Below are 12,875 nucleotides of genomic sequence, written 5' to 3'. Positions count from 1 at the left end.
TTGTTATAAAGTATCTGCTTTTTCTTTGGGGACATGTGGAAAACACCTCTTGCTCTCAATTTGTGCTGTCACTTGATGTTTTTTCAAAGAAGTGGTCATTGGCAAAAATGTTGCATTGTCATAAAAACCAACTGTAGATGTAGTAGTGGTAATAGTAACAGTCATCAAAATTACACCAATAAGACACATGAGGAAGAAGAGCTCCTTCAGGATGGAGAAAAAACAACTTCACCAAAAAAAAAAAAAAAAGGCTCAAACCAAACCAAACACAAAAAAACCCCAAAACAACAAACCACCAACCAAAATCCTTACAAACCCACCAAAAGACAAAACCCCAAAACCAAACAATTTCTGCGAAGGTCTTTTGCTCTGATGAATGCTGAGAAATCAGGAGTCTAAGGAGAATTTAGGAAGCCAAATATTCCGTTCAGTTTGGCCACTAGCACAGAGGACTTGCCTAGATCATTTGCTAGGTCACAGCTGATGCAGGAACAATCCCTGCTTCTGCCTTCAGCAGAGAGGGAAGCTCAGGCAAAGCCAAGGCAGTCTGAGCTGTGCTCAGAGGCAGCAGGAACACCCAGAGCACTCCCTCGCTGCCTCGGAGCACAGCACTTCCTGTGAGGAGTCCTAAATGTCCCTGTGACACCAAACTGCGGAGCAACATTTGGCACAGCTATGCTGACACATGCACACAATACACTGTCCCTCACACAAGAAATACACAAGACGTACTCAGTAGCTCCAGGAGGTCATCCTCCATCTCCTGTTGATGGGAAGAAGCTGTGTCGCTGTTGGAGCTGAGCAAACTGCCCGGGCTCCACTTCTCAGGCTGGGGTCCAAAGGCTCCTTTAGACAATGCTGCTGCTGCTGCTGCTGCAGGAGCAGGTTCCATGCGAGAGCCTGTGTAGATCTGAGACAAGAAATGAGGTTGTGTCAGAAAGTGTGGCTGGCAGAGATTGCCCTGGGATCCCATTTCAAATGCAGGCCCAGAGGAAGATGCTGTCAGCCACATGCAGGGCTCTTAAAATGGATTTTTTTGCATGTCCACTTCTCAAACCGGATGGGTCAAAACCAAAGGCTGATTTTACTTGAGTTCATGGCCAGATTCCTGTAACATTCTCATGGATTTTCTGAAGGATGACTGCTGCAATGACTATTCCACTTCCTCCCAAGCACTCTTTTCCCCCTCCAAGGGCTATGGACACACTTGCATCTCCTTGTTCTAATGTTCTACCTCCTCCCATGGAGTCCTCTTTTCCTCCACCATCTTCGGGACGGGCTCAAGCTGCAGCAGGTCCGGCTGGGACAGTTCCTGTGCCCCACGCCAGCCTTGGGGCTCTTTGTGGCCAATCACTTGCTGGAAGTCTTTGCAGGCTGCCAGGTGAGATGTCAACACTTCCACCTCAAGTCAAACACAACAAAGCAGTCAGACACTACAGCTTATCCTTGTCAGCCGTGGGTCAGCGACTGTGAGGAAAGGGAAAGAACAGGTTCACAAGGGATACAGACAGCTTGTTTCAAGATCCATCAGGGTCACCAAGCTGACCTGCAAAAACACCTCAAGAAACAAGGAGAGCAGGAACAGGCCAGCAGGAATCCATTTGGATGACTGCTGGCCAAAAGGCCAAAGGACTAGTCGCACTGTCCAGGGCAGCAGCTGAGATTCAGCAGCCCAGGACGTGTCCTTCAGAGTGGCTGTGATAGAGACCACAGCAGGATGGCACTCAGAGACATCACCCCACCCGCCTGCTGCTCTGCAGAGGAAAAGCAAGAAGGGCAGAAACCACCAGTTTGGTGACTGCAGCGGCTCTCTCTGTTTCACTCACTCGCTTTTCTAGAGCCTCATGCTTTTGGAGTAGAAGATTAATTTCCTCTCGGATGATTTTCAGTCCTTCATCCAGCCTCTTCTCCCTTGCCTTGATCCTAGCCTCAGTTTCCTGCAGCTCTGCCTGCAGCTCTTTGTCGATGTTCTGCAAAGAAGCAGAGAGAGGATGTCTCACAAGTGGAGTGGCTTCAGCTCTTACACTCACCTGCTCTTGTAGATCGCTCCTGTGCTGATGGAGATTCTTCTCCTCTTGGATGCTTCTGATGTCTTCCTTGCTCCTCCTCTTTGCTGCCTTGATGTCACTCTTGGCTTCGGGCAGCTCTGCTTGTGGCTCTGCCTTGATGTTCTGTACACACAAATGCAGAGCAAGTGACTGGCAGCTGCCATCAGGCTCAGCTTTTTCCTCTTTCAGCCTCAAAATCACATTCATTTAGCCCCTCCCTTCTGCTTCCCTACCCAGCTCTGCTTCCATTGGAACCCTCCCGTCCCAGCACTGGTCTCTGCAGATGACAAGGCTCTGTGCTTTCAGTGCCTGTGGGACTCCTGGCCTCCTCAGTCCCAAGAGCTCCGTTTTATGTCCCTGTTCCTGCCCTTCACTCTGTCACCTGGCTAGGCAGGCTCACCTGGCCATTCTCTTGTGCCTCTTCCACCTGCTGCCTGAGCTGCTGCAGCTGCTCTCGGGCTGGGAACAGCTCTCGCCGAGTCTGGCAAGGCATCTCTGATAGAGCAATCTGCTCATGCTCTTTCTCTAGAAGGAGCTGCGCAGAAAGCAAGAGAAGATGGCTTTCAACTTCCCATAAAATATTTGTGGGGCAGGACTCAGAGACTGATGGGCTCGCACATTCCCAAAGCAATGTGCTGCTGCTCTCCCGGGTCCTTCTCTGCCCACGGGGAGGCACAGATTCCAAAGTGACACTGGCACTACAGTCAGGCTCCATCTGGGACTGAAGCTCCAACAGACTCTTAGGCATCTGACAGGGAACGTGGGGCATTTCTCAAGGCTCTGCTGAGGACCTCGCTCCTCTTCTGCCGTGTCCTGCTTGTCTTTCAGAAGTGACTGACACCCAGCCCTGTGCCACAGCCCCACCCTGGCTCTGCAGGTGGCTTCCTGTGGGAGCTTGCTCCTTGTGAGAGACACTTCTGGAGTTCATGTTCTCTTCAGGCCTGCACTGCCATTCCTGCCTTTCTGACATCTACACTCTTGTTACAAATCCTGGATTATTCAGGAGATGAGGATGCGAACAAAGAGCCTCCAATGGAGGTCAGAGGGCCTCTATGGCCACCTCAGTATATGGAGGGGAACCAAGGTGTTTCTTGTCCTCCCTCTTTTGTCAACTGAGAATTCTGACCGGCAGTAACAGAGACCCTCAGAAGGCCCAATTAACAAATTAACTTAGACACCCTTCAGGATGCCAGTGATGGAAACCATGTGTCCTGTAATGCATGTTTGACCAGAGTCACCAAACCCCACCTAGAGGATGGGATTGCTCCACACCCATAGGACAGACCAAACTTTCACGGATAAACAGGGGGAGGAAAACACCTCTGAGGGGAAAAAACAACCATCTCTGGAGGGGGAAACATCTCTGCCTGCTCGGGATCGCTTGATGGAACATGTCTCTCCTCCTCTCCTGAAAGGATGTCTTTAGGTGAGCTTTGCACCTCCAATTGCCTTGGAGCAGAGCCAGGAAGTTTCATTTAGATAAACAGATCGATAGATAGATCAATAGATAGATAGATAGATAGATAGATAGACAGATCGATCTCACTGTTATCATCTCTCTTTTCCTATGCTATGCTTTCCCTCACTACACACATCAACACTTGGTAGCCAGTGCCCTGATCAGCAGCAATCCTGAACTTGCTCTCCTGTTGCTTCAATAAACCACACTCTTGGGGAACCTGGAGCAGGAAGGGCCTTATAGAATGCGATCAGACCCAGGGCACTGCACTGGGAACTGCACTCTTTGTGCATCTGTACTGGGGCAAGTTCTTCTCTTGGACTCAACCAGACTGATGATGTTAAAGTGGCTGCACTTCAGAAATGAAGCTGAGCCCCTCCCAGACCCTCTGACCTCAGAGGACCAGCTGGAATGCAAGGGTGTGGATTTCCTGCTGAATTCCCATACCTGGAATACAACACATTCTGCTCCCCTGGGCTGCCAAAAGGCACGGGCGCTGTTAACCGGAGAGTGATGTGCAAGGCCCTGCTGGCTGGCCGGACACCAGAACAGCTCCTTCTGCACCAATCTCCTTGCCCCAAACTACGTGTTCTCATGCAAAAATACTGCAACTTCCAGAACCGCCAGCTTGCAAGCTAAAATTCTAGCAGAATCTCGTCCAGTGCTAGAAAAGTCCAGGAAAGGTTGAGTAAAAGCACCTTTGTTTGCCGAGAAAGAAAAGACAGGGAGTCTCCTCCTAGAAAACCAACAAACCAACAAACAAAAAGATGAAAGTGCCACCTACTTCAGAGCAACATCTTTGCCCCCACTCTAGGCTCCAATGCAGTTTTCAAATGCAGTTTTAAAAACAGACTTCACAACAGAAAGTATCTGCAGAAACATGGCAGCCTCTGGCTTCTGCCACGGAAGAAGGGCTCCCAACTGCGCACTTTGCTTCTTTTGCCACACGGGAGAAGAGTGGCCCCACACAGGTCCGGGGACAACACAACCATCTCTTTGCAGCTTATCAAAAGCAAAAACACAGGCGCACTCAGAGCCCCTGTCAGCTCTGCTCCTCACTGCTCTGCCTGAAGAGGCCAGAGAACAACCTGGCAACCAAGGCACCAAAGTCCCTGACTTCAAGCAGCAGCTCCCCATCCCCAGTGTGTCTCTGAAATACTCCCAGCTCAGCCCACCCAAGAAGCTCATGTGGACAAACCACCCCAAAGCACTTGTGTGCTCACATCAACAGCTTTTGTGCCAGCAGCTACTTGGCCAGCCTGTGCAGTGGGACATGGCTCTCCAGGCCACCGTGTCCCCCACGTGTCTGGCAAGGCTGAGAGCGGTGTCTTTGGAGCGCTCCCTCCTCTGGCGACAGGGGAGCCTTCATGATTCACGTTTGCCCCTCTTGGAATCCCAGCAAGCTGGGGCCTGAACATGACAGCTCAAAGGCCGTGTTCCAGCTCTCACTGGCTGGGGGGAATCGCTAGGTCCTGCCAGGACTCCAGCACTCAGCATCCTCGGCCACCATCAGCAAGTGCTGGCCGCTCAGAAACTTGCAGCTCTGATTTCCTCTAAAGACAGCCCCAACCACAACTGCCACTTACCGGCTCAGGACGTTCAGATTCATGACTGACCACAGCTGGAGAGTTCTGGACATTTTTCTCCTCTTCAGCCTCTTCAGCCTCTTCAGCCTCTTCAACCTCTTCTCCAGGAGCAGAGGGAGCCAGAGGAGAGCCTGAGGTTGGTTCTGTGCTCTGTGGACAGGCAGGAGTGTGAGGGACAGGCAGTTACATGTCATTTCTAACCTTATCTCTATTCAGCTCTACAACCAGCTCTACTAAGGAGAAATCATAACCTTGCATAGCAATGGGATTCCAAGTGCCTCCAACTAAAGTAAAATGGGCTAATTCAACAGTACTGCATATTGCTCTGAATTAGATATTGCAGCCTGGCTACTCTCAGTAAGCAACGTTCTCTCTGCAAAGCTGGGCTTTTAGTTCTGAGACAGCTCTGAAATGCAAAAGCAGCTATTACACAGCGATGCCTTTGCTATTGCTGCTGCAGACATGAACATGGATTTTCTTTCTGCCCACCCAGCTCAGCCTCCTTACTCTACTGCCACAGGCCAAGCTCACAGATTTCTACACAGTTCTTAAACACCAGGAACATCAAAAGTTCCTGTCTCACTCACCTCAGGATCAGGACTGACGAATACACGGATCATGTGACCTGCAGTGGGAAGGGAAAATGAACCAGATGCTGTGAAAAAACCGTCTGTGCTGGTTAATCCCGCAGAACAAGTCCACCCAAACAGAGAGGGTTTTCTTTTCACAACAGCCCTCCAGCAGACACAGTTCTTCCACACAGCCAGCAAGAGAGCAGGACAATATTCTTGGTTGTGCCTAGGCTTTGGCCTCTTTTGCCAGTAAATGAATACAAACTTGATCAAGAAAATGCAAATTGTTCTTCAACACCCAATATTTCTCTTCTGCCCAACAGCTAAAGCTGCCTTTTTTATCCTCTCCTTCAGGTTCTTTTTTTAAAAAATAAGTTGCATGCATTAATTCCATTAAGTTACTGAAAACCGTTGCCCAGAAAACCTTCCCCCAAACCCCCCTGAGATGTCATAGTTTGACTGGGAAACAGCCCAGGAGCAGCTCTGGGGTTCAGGAGCAGACACTCACTGTTTGGGAGTTTGCACTTCATTGCAAAAAGAATCGCTATTTTAGCACTCATTAAAGGGTCGAGTTAGACAGTCAAATCTTTTCATGACAAAATTTAGAAACAAAGAAGCTTTCCCTGAATTCCAGGCACAACTGCAGAGTTCTTTGAAGGCCTTCTGAGAACACCTCCCAGGCTGCCTTTTCAAAGTTGTCCTGCTTCACCCAGCACCCTGAGGAAATGACAGACTCGGCTGCCACAGACTCCCCCGTGGAGGGAAGGGAACCCCTGCACGTTCCCTTGCAAATGCTGCCTGCACCTCCCTGGCTACAGACACCCTCTTTTGAGCTGAACGTGTTGACAGGAGCTTTACCAAAGCAGTGGCATCCTAATGGTCTTTTTGTTTCAAAATCAACTCAGTTACTAAGAAAGAGCAGGAAGCCCTACACAAGCCAGGTTGGGTTACACCCAGGGAAAACCTCTACTCACGTGTCAGGTTAGTCAGGTAATAGGCAGAATAACCAATGCCATACACAGTGCAAACTGCAGCAGCAAATGCCTCCATGATTTTAGCACTGCTGTGCAAGTTTGCAGACTGTGCTCTAACACAAGAAAAAACAAGGCTCCTGTCAGAGTGCAGCTGCCCCCTGACAAGGCCTCAACCAGGAGGATGCTCCTGCTCTGAGCAAGCCCAAGAGCTGCTCTGACACTGAGACCTTCTGTGCACCAAGGCAACCTCCTGATGACAGCACCACAACGTGGCAACCATGCCCTGACATCACAAAGCAGCTGCTCTGCGTTGGTCTGGGAATTGATGCTAAGCAACCCAAGCTTCCCCGCAGCAAACACACAATAGCCTGGGAAGTTCTCCTCTGTCACAAAGCAGCACAAAGTCCCCTCGTGGGCCAAACCCTGTTGTTCAAGGGCTCCAAGAGTAACTCAAAGCGTGCCCCAAGCACCTACAGCCTGTACCCCAAGTGAACACTGAGATGGGACCAAAGCAAAGGAAACTAGACCAAGAAAATGGCCCAAAGCATTGCACAGATCCAGGAGAGAAGGCACTAATTGCATAACAGCTGTAATAATTCCTAACAAATCTCCCCACACATTTGCACTTTTATTGGACACGCCCTGGTCCCCTCTGTAGGTACATCTCTGCCTCTGCCTTTCGTCCTCTATGGAAGCAGTCGAACGGGTAGGATTTGCCCACCCGCAGGAGCTGCTCCAAGCTGGGAATGCAACTGGCAGTGCTGATTTCCAGAGGCTTCTGGCTCCCGGCTGAAGCCAAGGCCAGGAGCGGGTTGAAAGGTGCTGGCGCTGCTGCTGCTCTGTGCCAGAGAGCCCCGGCTGGGAGGGCACGGTGCCCACTGCGCCGTGGGCTCTCTCTCTCCTGCCAGAGCTGGGCGCACCTGGGAAGGAGTGATGATGACTTGTGGGAAAACCAAGGGCTTTGTGGGGGCTGCATTTCTCTGCACACACCCAGGCCACCTGGGGCACAGAGCTTTGGCCCCCAGGAAAGGGAAACCAGGGGGAAACGGCTTGAAATATTTCATTTCAACCTTTTTTACTGTTCAATATAAGTGACCACAATGAAAGGTTACCAAGCAGGGATCCATCCCTGCTGCCAGCTCAGCGTTAGAAAGGAGGCGTCACTTGATTTCAGCGCTGGGTGCATGGGGAATCACTTCCCTAACACGTGCACACCCAGCAATCTCACTTACTAGTTTGTACCCATGGAACTAAGACACACTCATTACTTTGCTGAAACTCACAGGCTAAACATGACTTCAAACTATTTGACATATTTAAACCACTTGTCAGAAGTTCTTGATGTGAGAGTAGGGGTGTCCTGAGGGTCTCTGGTGGTCATTTGGGGAACATCCCCATGTGTCAGGGATAGGAGACAGATCTGAGGCCTGACATGTTTGGTCCGCAGTGTTGCACATCGACAAGATAATGCAGAAGACGACTGTATTGTTAGTTAGCGGGACTAACTTCTAGAAATGAAACTAGGTATCGGTCACCTGGTGGAACTCATCCTGGGAAAGGAGAAACAATACATAATGGAGCCATTGTTGGCATGGAGTATGATCATGGGCCAATGTGACCTCATCTCGTAAGCTGGCCCTGGACGAAATGATGTTGAAACTGGCCACTCCTGAGGAGGAGATATAAGGTGTGCTCCTGGGGTGGAGGGGAGAGGACGACATGACGCACGCCATTTTTATCCAGGGGATGCCCTGAAGGAGTCCTGCCCTTCTGCCCCTCCCACTCAGGAGCCATGCTCTATCTCCTTCTCCTGCTCGGTGGCTTTTCCAGCAGCCAGGCGCCGGTATGTATTTCTTGCTAACGTGACTACTAAAATTCATTTGCTTTGCAATTCTAACTGGGTCTTGAGTTCTCTGGGCATGGGCGTCCTCCTGAACCCGTAACACCCATTCCTCAAATTCTCCTCTGATGGTCATTTACACCTTCCTTCCCTGGGAATTGAACACAACATTTCGTCACTGCACCCTGCAAGTGCTTTTGCTGCGTGAAGCCACATTGCATCTTTCTTTCCCAAAGTAATAAAGAAAACACAAATTGCCTACTGAAAGCCTTCTGCTCCCTTCCAAATCAGTTCACTACTCAAGCACAAGCCTCAGGCACATCCCCGATTCCCTCTGAGAGAGGAAGTAATATTTTGCTGCAGCCAAAAGGGGTTTAGGTCAAAGAATGAAAATTGTTGGATGTATGTTGGATTTATGGTTTGGAGCTGTTCTAGTTAAATTGCTGGGTGTTGCTGGGAGCTGGGAGAGGGGCAGGGTTGAAGACCTGACTAAAAAGGAAGTAGGATGAGAGGGGAGGGGACAGAAAAGAAGGTGGTCAGGAGAGCACCTAAGTTTCTTAGTACCCACCCATTGGGAAAGGGGACAGGGACCGTCCCGGCTGGGAAAGGGTCTAAAAAGCAGCCATTTTCTTAGAGGGGGGGTGTGTTGAGCTCTCGGGGAGGGAGGCACACACCCGGCTCAACGGAATCGTTACTCATAAGCAGTTTTCCTTTGCTTCGACGACTTTGTTACCATTTAATTGTATCCAAAAGTGAGTTCCTTTTTAACACCTCTCTGCCAGCAACTCAGAGCTGCATGGTGCACTGCTTGCTGTGCCCTGGAGAGCACAAAGCAGGCTGGCCTGGTGGCCCCGAATATTTCTGCAGAACGCTCTGCATTCCACACCTTTGCTCTGACTCAGTGCAGAACTGCAGGATTGCAGGCGCTTCCTCCCCGAGCTGTGTGAGGCACTGGCTCCTGCAGATCTGACCTGACGAGCTGTCGCTGCCTCCCGTTGGCCTCGGTGCCCCTGGCAGAAGTGCCGTGCCTGAAGGACGCTGCCCCGTGCTCGAGCCTGCGGAGCAGCCCGGCTCCCTCCCGCTGTGCCCAGGCTGCTGCACACACTGCTAACCTTTCCCAGGACTTCCAGGGCAGCCGGCAGAAGAGTAGCAATCCTAGCCGGGGCACCAGCCCTCGGCTGCCTTTTGCCTTTCTCTCCTCCTGGGCCGCCTCCAGACGGCCAATGGCACCAGTCTGCGCTGTGCCCAGCACGGCTACGCTTCCCTCGGCAGCAGCCAGCTGCCGCTTTGGCTCTGAGATGGGACCATGTGCCCGCTCCCAGGAAGAGGCACCCAGTGCCAGGCTGCTGCCTCTTGCAGCTCCAAGGGCCTCCTGCCAGCCTGCCTCTGCCCAGCCTCAGGCTGCTCTGGGCTCTGCGTGGGCTCTGCTGGGGCTCCAGCCTGGGCAAGGCCGGGCCGCTCTCACCTCACGCTCGCTGACAGCTCTGCCTCAGACGAGACCTTTCAGAGCACCCTCGCTGAGCTTTCTGCTTTCTCAGCTGAGCAAGACTCTCCCCGAGCCAAAGAGATTGCACTTAGGGATACAAATCCAAGTGGCAGGATCCCCAATGCTCTCGAGTCACAGCTCAACACCTGCATCTGCACAGGATGTCTTGGCTGCACAACTCCTCCTCTGCTTTTGCCTGCAAATGCCATTGCCCGTTCTGCCTCAACTACAAGCACAATGGCTGGGCAAAAACCGGCCAGTGTGCCGTATTGCAAAGGCAGTGTGGTCTGGAGAGGATGAATGAAGAAGAGCCTGCCCCACTGACAAACCATACCAAAGAAGCCATAAGTGTCACTTTCCACCTTTAAGAAACAATGGACAATTGAGAAGGAAATCTTGAGCTCATTCACAGGGTAAAAAGGAAGGAAATCTTACAGATGAGTTGAGGTTTCAGAAACTTTATTTATTTGCCATCCTTCTCTACAATCCTACTCTGCAATCCTACTCTACAATCCTACACTAAGCTGGTCATGGAGAAAACAGTCCTGACGTGATTGTCACAGTCTTTTCTTCTCTTTCCACCTCTTCACTGAAATAATGAGTGGTGCCAGGCTGGACGCAGGCTTGGCTGATGTTACAAATGGATGCTGCCCAAAGGAAAAAAAAACCAACCAAGAACAATGAACCATGACTTTCCAAGCTCAGTGCTTCAAAGGCAGGGGTAATATTTTTAAATGAAAAGGGGATTTACTCCGAGTAGGTCTAAGGAACATAGTGCAACAGTGGCACAGGTTGTCCTGAGAACTGGTAAGTGTCCCTTCCCTGGAAACATTCCAGGTCAGGTGGGAAGGGGCTCTGAGCAACCTGATCTCTTTCAAGTTGTCCCTCATTGCAGGGACTGCTCATTGCAGGCTGTTTGGACCAGATGACCTTTACAGGTTCCTACCAGCTCAGCCCAGCCTAGGATTCCTCACCATTTTCATTTAAAAAGCACCAAGAGTGGAGATGAGGAGGAAGGGGGCTCATCTGATGCCTTGGGCTTCAGTGGAGGAGGAGCCCATCCTCGGACACTGTTTGACCTGCAGCCCCTTTGCATTTTACCTGCAGGAGCTCCTTGGCAGACCAGAGCCGCTCCTCCTTTGTCTGCAGGCAGCAGCTCAGGAAGTGCCGCAGCAAAACTGAGAATAGGTTGGGCTGCTGCAGCTTTGGTCTCCCTCCTGTGGCTATCAGGAGTTTAGCCTGGAGAAAAAGGAAACATGAGGCTCCACCTACTTCTTTCACATCTGTAAATGCTCTCCCAGAGCCCACTCTGCAGTGGCAATTTCTGCCCTGGCAGAGAGGCAGAGATGACTTTTCTATACCAACAAAAAACTCAGACCCCAAAGCAGCCACAGCTTTTCCAAGAGTCAGCAGAGCTTGCCTTGGCAGCTGATTTGATTGGCTGACCTAGTTAGGGGCAACTACATCAGCAAAAGCACGTTTTGCTTCTCTGAAGATTCCCACCAGCTTGACAGGCAGTTTGGAAGAGGGACTTTGCTATACTAACTATCTATACTATCTCTAAGGATTATTACATGAGAAGGATCTCTGCAGCTCTTGTTGGTCCCTTAAGCGCAGCTTCCATTAAACAAAACTCATCAAGCTTTTTATCCTCTTCTTGAAAACAATGGTAATTGGAAGAAAAGACAGGAAATCCATCCGATTTTCCTCAGGTAAGGAAACAAACAGTTGAAATTGTTGGTGTGACCCAGCCCACTGCGGGGCTGGGGCAGCGTGATGCCAATCAATCCCAGCTGTCATGGGTTAGCAAAGCATAATCCCAGAAGTGATGCTCTTGCAAAGGGGTGCTTACAGCTTCCTCTGTGACCTGACAGAGCCTATCAGCTGGCCAGTTTGAATACGGACAATTCTTGAAGCCACTAAAAATTGTGGCCTCTGTGATCCACACTTAAGAATAGACACACCCCAGGCAGAGCCCTCTCTCGTTTCTGCTGCTGGGACAGGAGGCTGTGGGCCCTGTGCGGGGGCCCAGCGGGCCCAGCCCAGGCCCTGCTCGGGCCAGGCCGGGCCGCGCCACAGCCATCCTGGAGCCGGTGGGCCCTGTTCCACCCGCGGAACACCCCCACAGCCCTGCTATGGGCAGCCGGAGCAGCCCGGCTCCCCCTCTCCAGTGCGGCCAAGATTCAGCTGAAGCTGCCCTGCTGTCCGGCAAAAGATCGTGTGACCAACAGCGATAAGCGAAATTCCAGCTGCAAGGCCTAGGTGAGATTAACCCTTTTAGTGCTGTGAAGAGCTGAAAACCTGAGGGAGAAGAAAGACGAGATGCTTAAAGCTGATATTCTGTTGTAAAGCTATGATGTATCAGAGTACCTGTTGTAATTTCATGAAGGCATGGGGGGGTGGAGTGTTCAACTTGTACTTGTGAGCAAAAGCACCTGCGCTGAGATAGGCAGATGCTGAAGCAGCTGTAATTTGAGGAGAAGTTTGAACAGGGAGAGATGGAAGTGATGAGGACTTTTGCTCCAAATGGAAAAGGAGAAGACCTCAGTTCCTAGAGATGCTCCCAGAGATAGCCCTAGAGATGAAGATGAGGAGGACCCTTTGCTCCCAGGGAAGGATTAGGGCCTCTGTTCTTAGAGATGAAATGCTCCCAGAGATGGCTGAAGAGAACTTTTGTTTCTGAATGGCTCAACCTTCAATTTGTACCCCAGTAATTCAAGAGTGGACCCTCGAAAGCAGTTGTGGGAAAAGCTGCATGTCGGGGGAAGGGACTCACATGTGAGCAGAGAACCAACCCGGGCAGCTGTCTCATTGTGCTAATTTCTCCATAGCATGGGCAAGAGAGGCTCCTCTTCCTAAACGGACTGAACAATTATGGAAGTGGTAAACAGACTGAACATCCCAAGGGTT

The 12,875-nt window shown here is 50.9% G+C and overlaps 2 protein-coding genes and 1 long non-coding RNA gene across 3 annotated transcripts in view; 1 reads left to right on the top strand and 2 right to left on the bottom strand.

The window, feature by feature from the left end:
- LOC138102578 (uncharacterized) overlaps window positions 1–12,875 on the top strand; it is a 171,268-nt gene that overhangs the window by 41,488 nt on the left and 116,905 nt on the right. The window lies entirely within an intron of this gene.
- Window positions 1–12,875, bottom strand: part of LOC138102550 (serine/threonine-protein kinase PAK 3-like) — a 54,245-nt gene that overhangs the window by 7,719 nt on the left and 33,651 nt on the right. The window contains exons 4-7 of the mRNA XM_069000262.1: window positions 2,449–2,583; window positions 1,827–2,171; window positions 1,235–1,402; window positions 733–910 (exon numbers count right to left, since the gene is read on the bottom strand). Of these exons, the coding sequence (XP_068856363.1) occupies window positions 733–910; window positions 1,235–1,402; window positions 1,827–2,171; window positions 2,449–2,583 (826 nt within the window). The remainder of the gene's footprint in view (window positions 1–732; window positions 911–1,234; window positions 1,403–1,826; window positions 2,172–2,448; window positions 2,584–12,875) is intronic.
- Window positions 10,416–11,685, bottom strand: LOC138102542 (uncharacterized). The gene is made up of 3 exons (XR_011147434.1): window positions 11,540–11,685; window positions 11,067–11,204; window positions 10,416–10,612 (listed from the first exon to the last, which is right to left on the bottom strand). It is a non-coding gene; the product is annotated as an uncharacterized lncRNA (long non-coding RNA).

This window comes from Aphelocoma coerulescens, unplaced genomic scaffold (assembly GCF_041296385.1).
Source record: "Aphelocoma coerulescens isolate FSJ_1873_10779 unplaced genomic scaffold, UR_Acoe_1.0 HiC_scaffold_87, whole genome shotgun sequence".
NCBI lineage: Eukaryota > Metazoa > Chordata > Aves > Passeriformes > Corvidae > Aphelocoma > Aphelocoma coerulescens.
The sequence above is the reverse complement of the archived record's forward strand: the minus strand, read 5'-3'. Positions and strand labels throughout refer to the sequence as shown.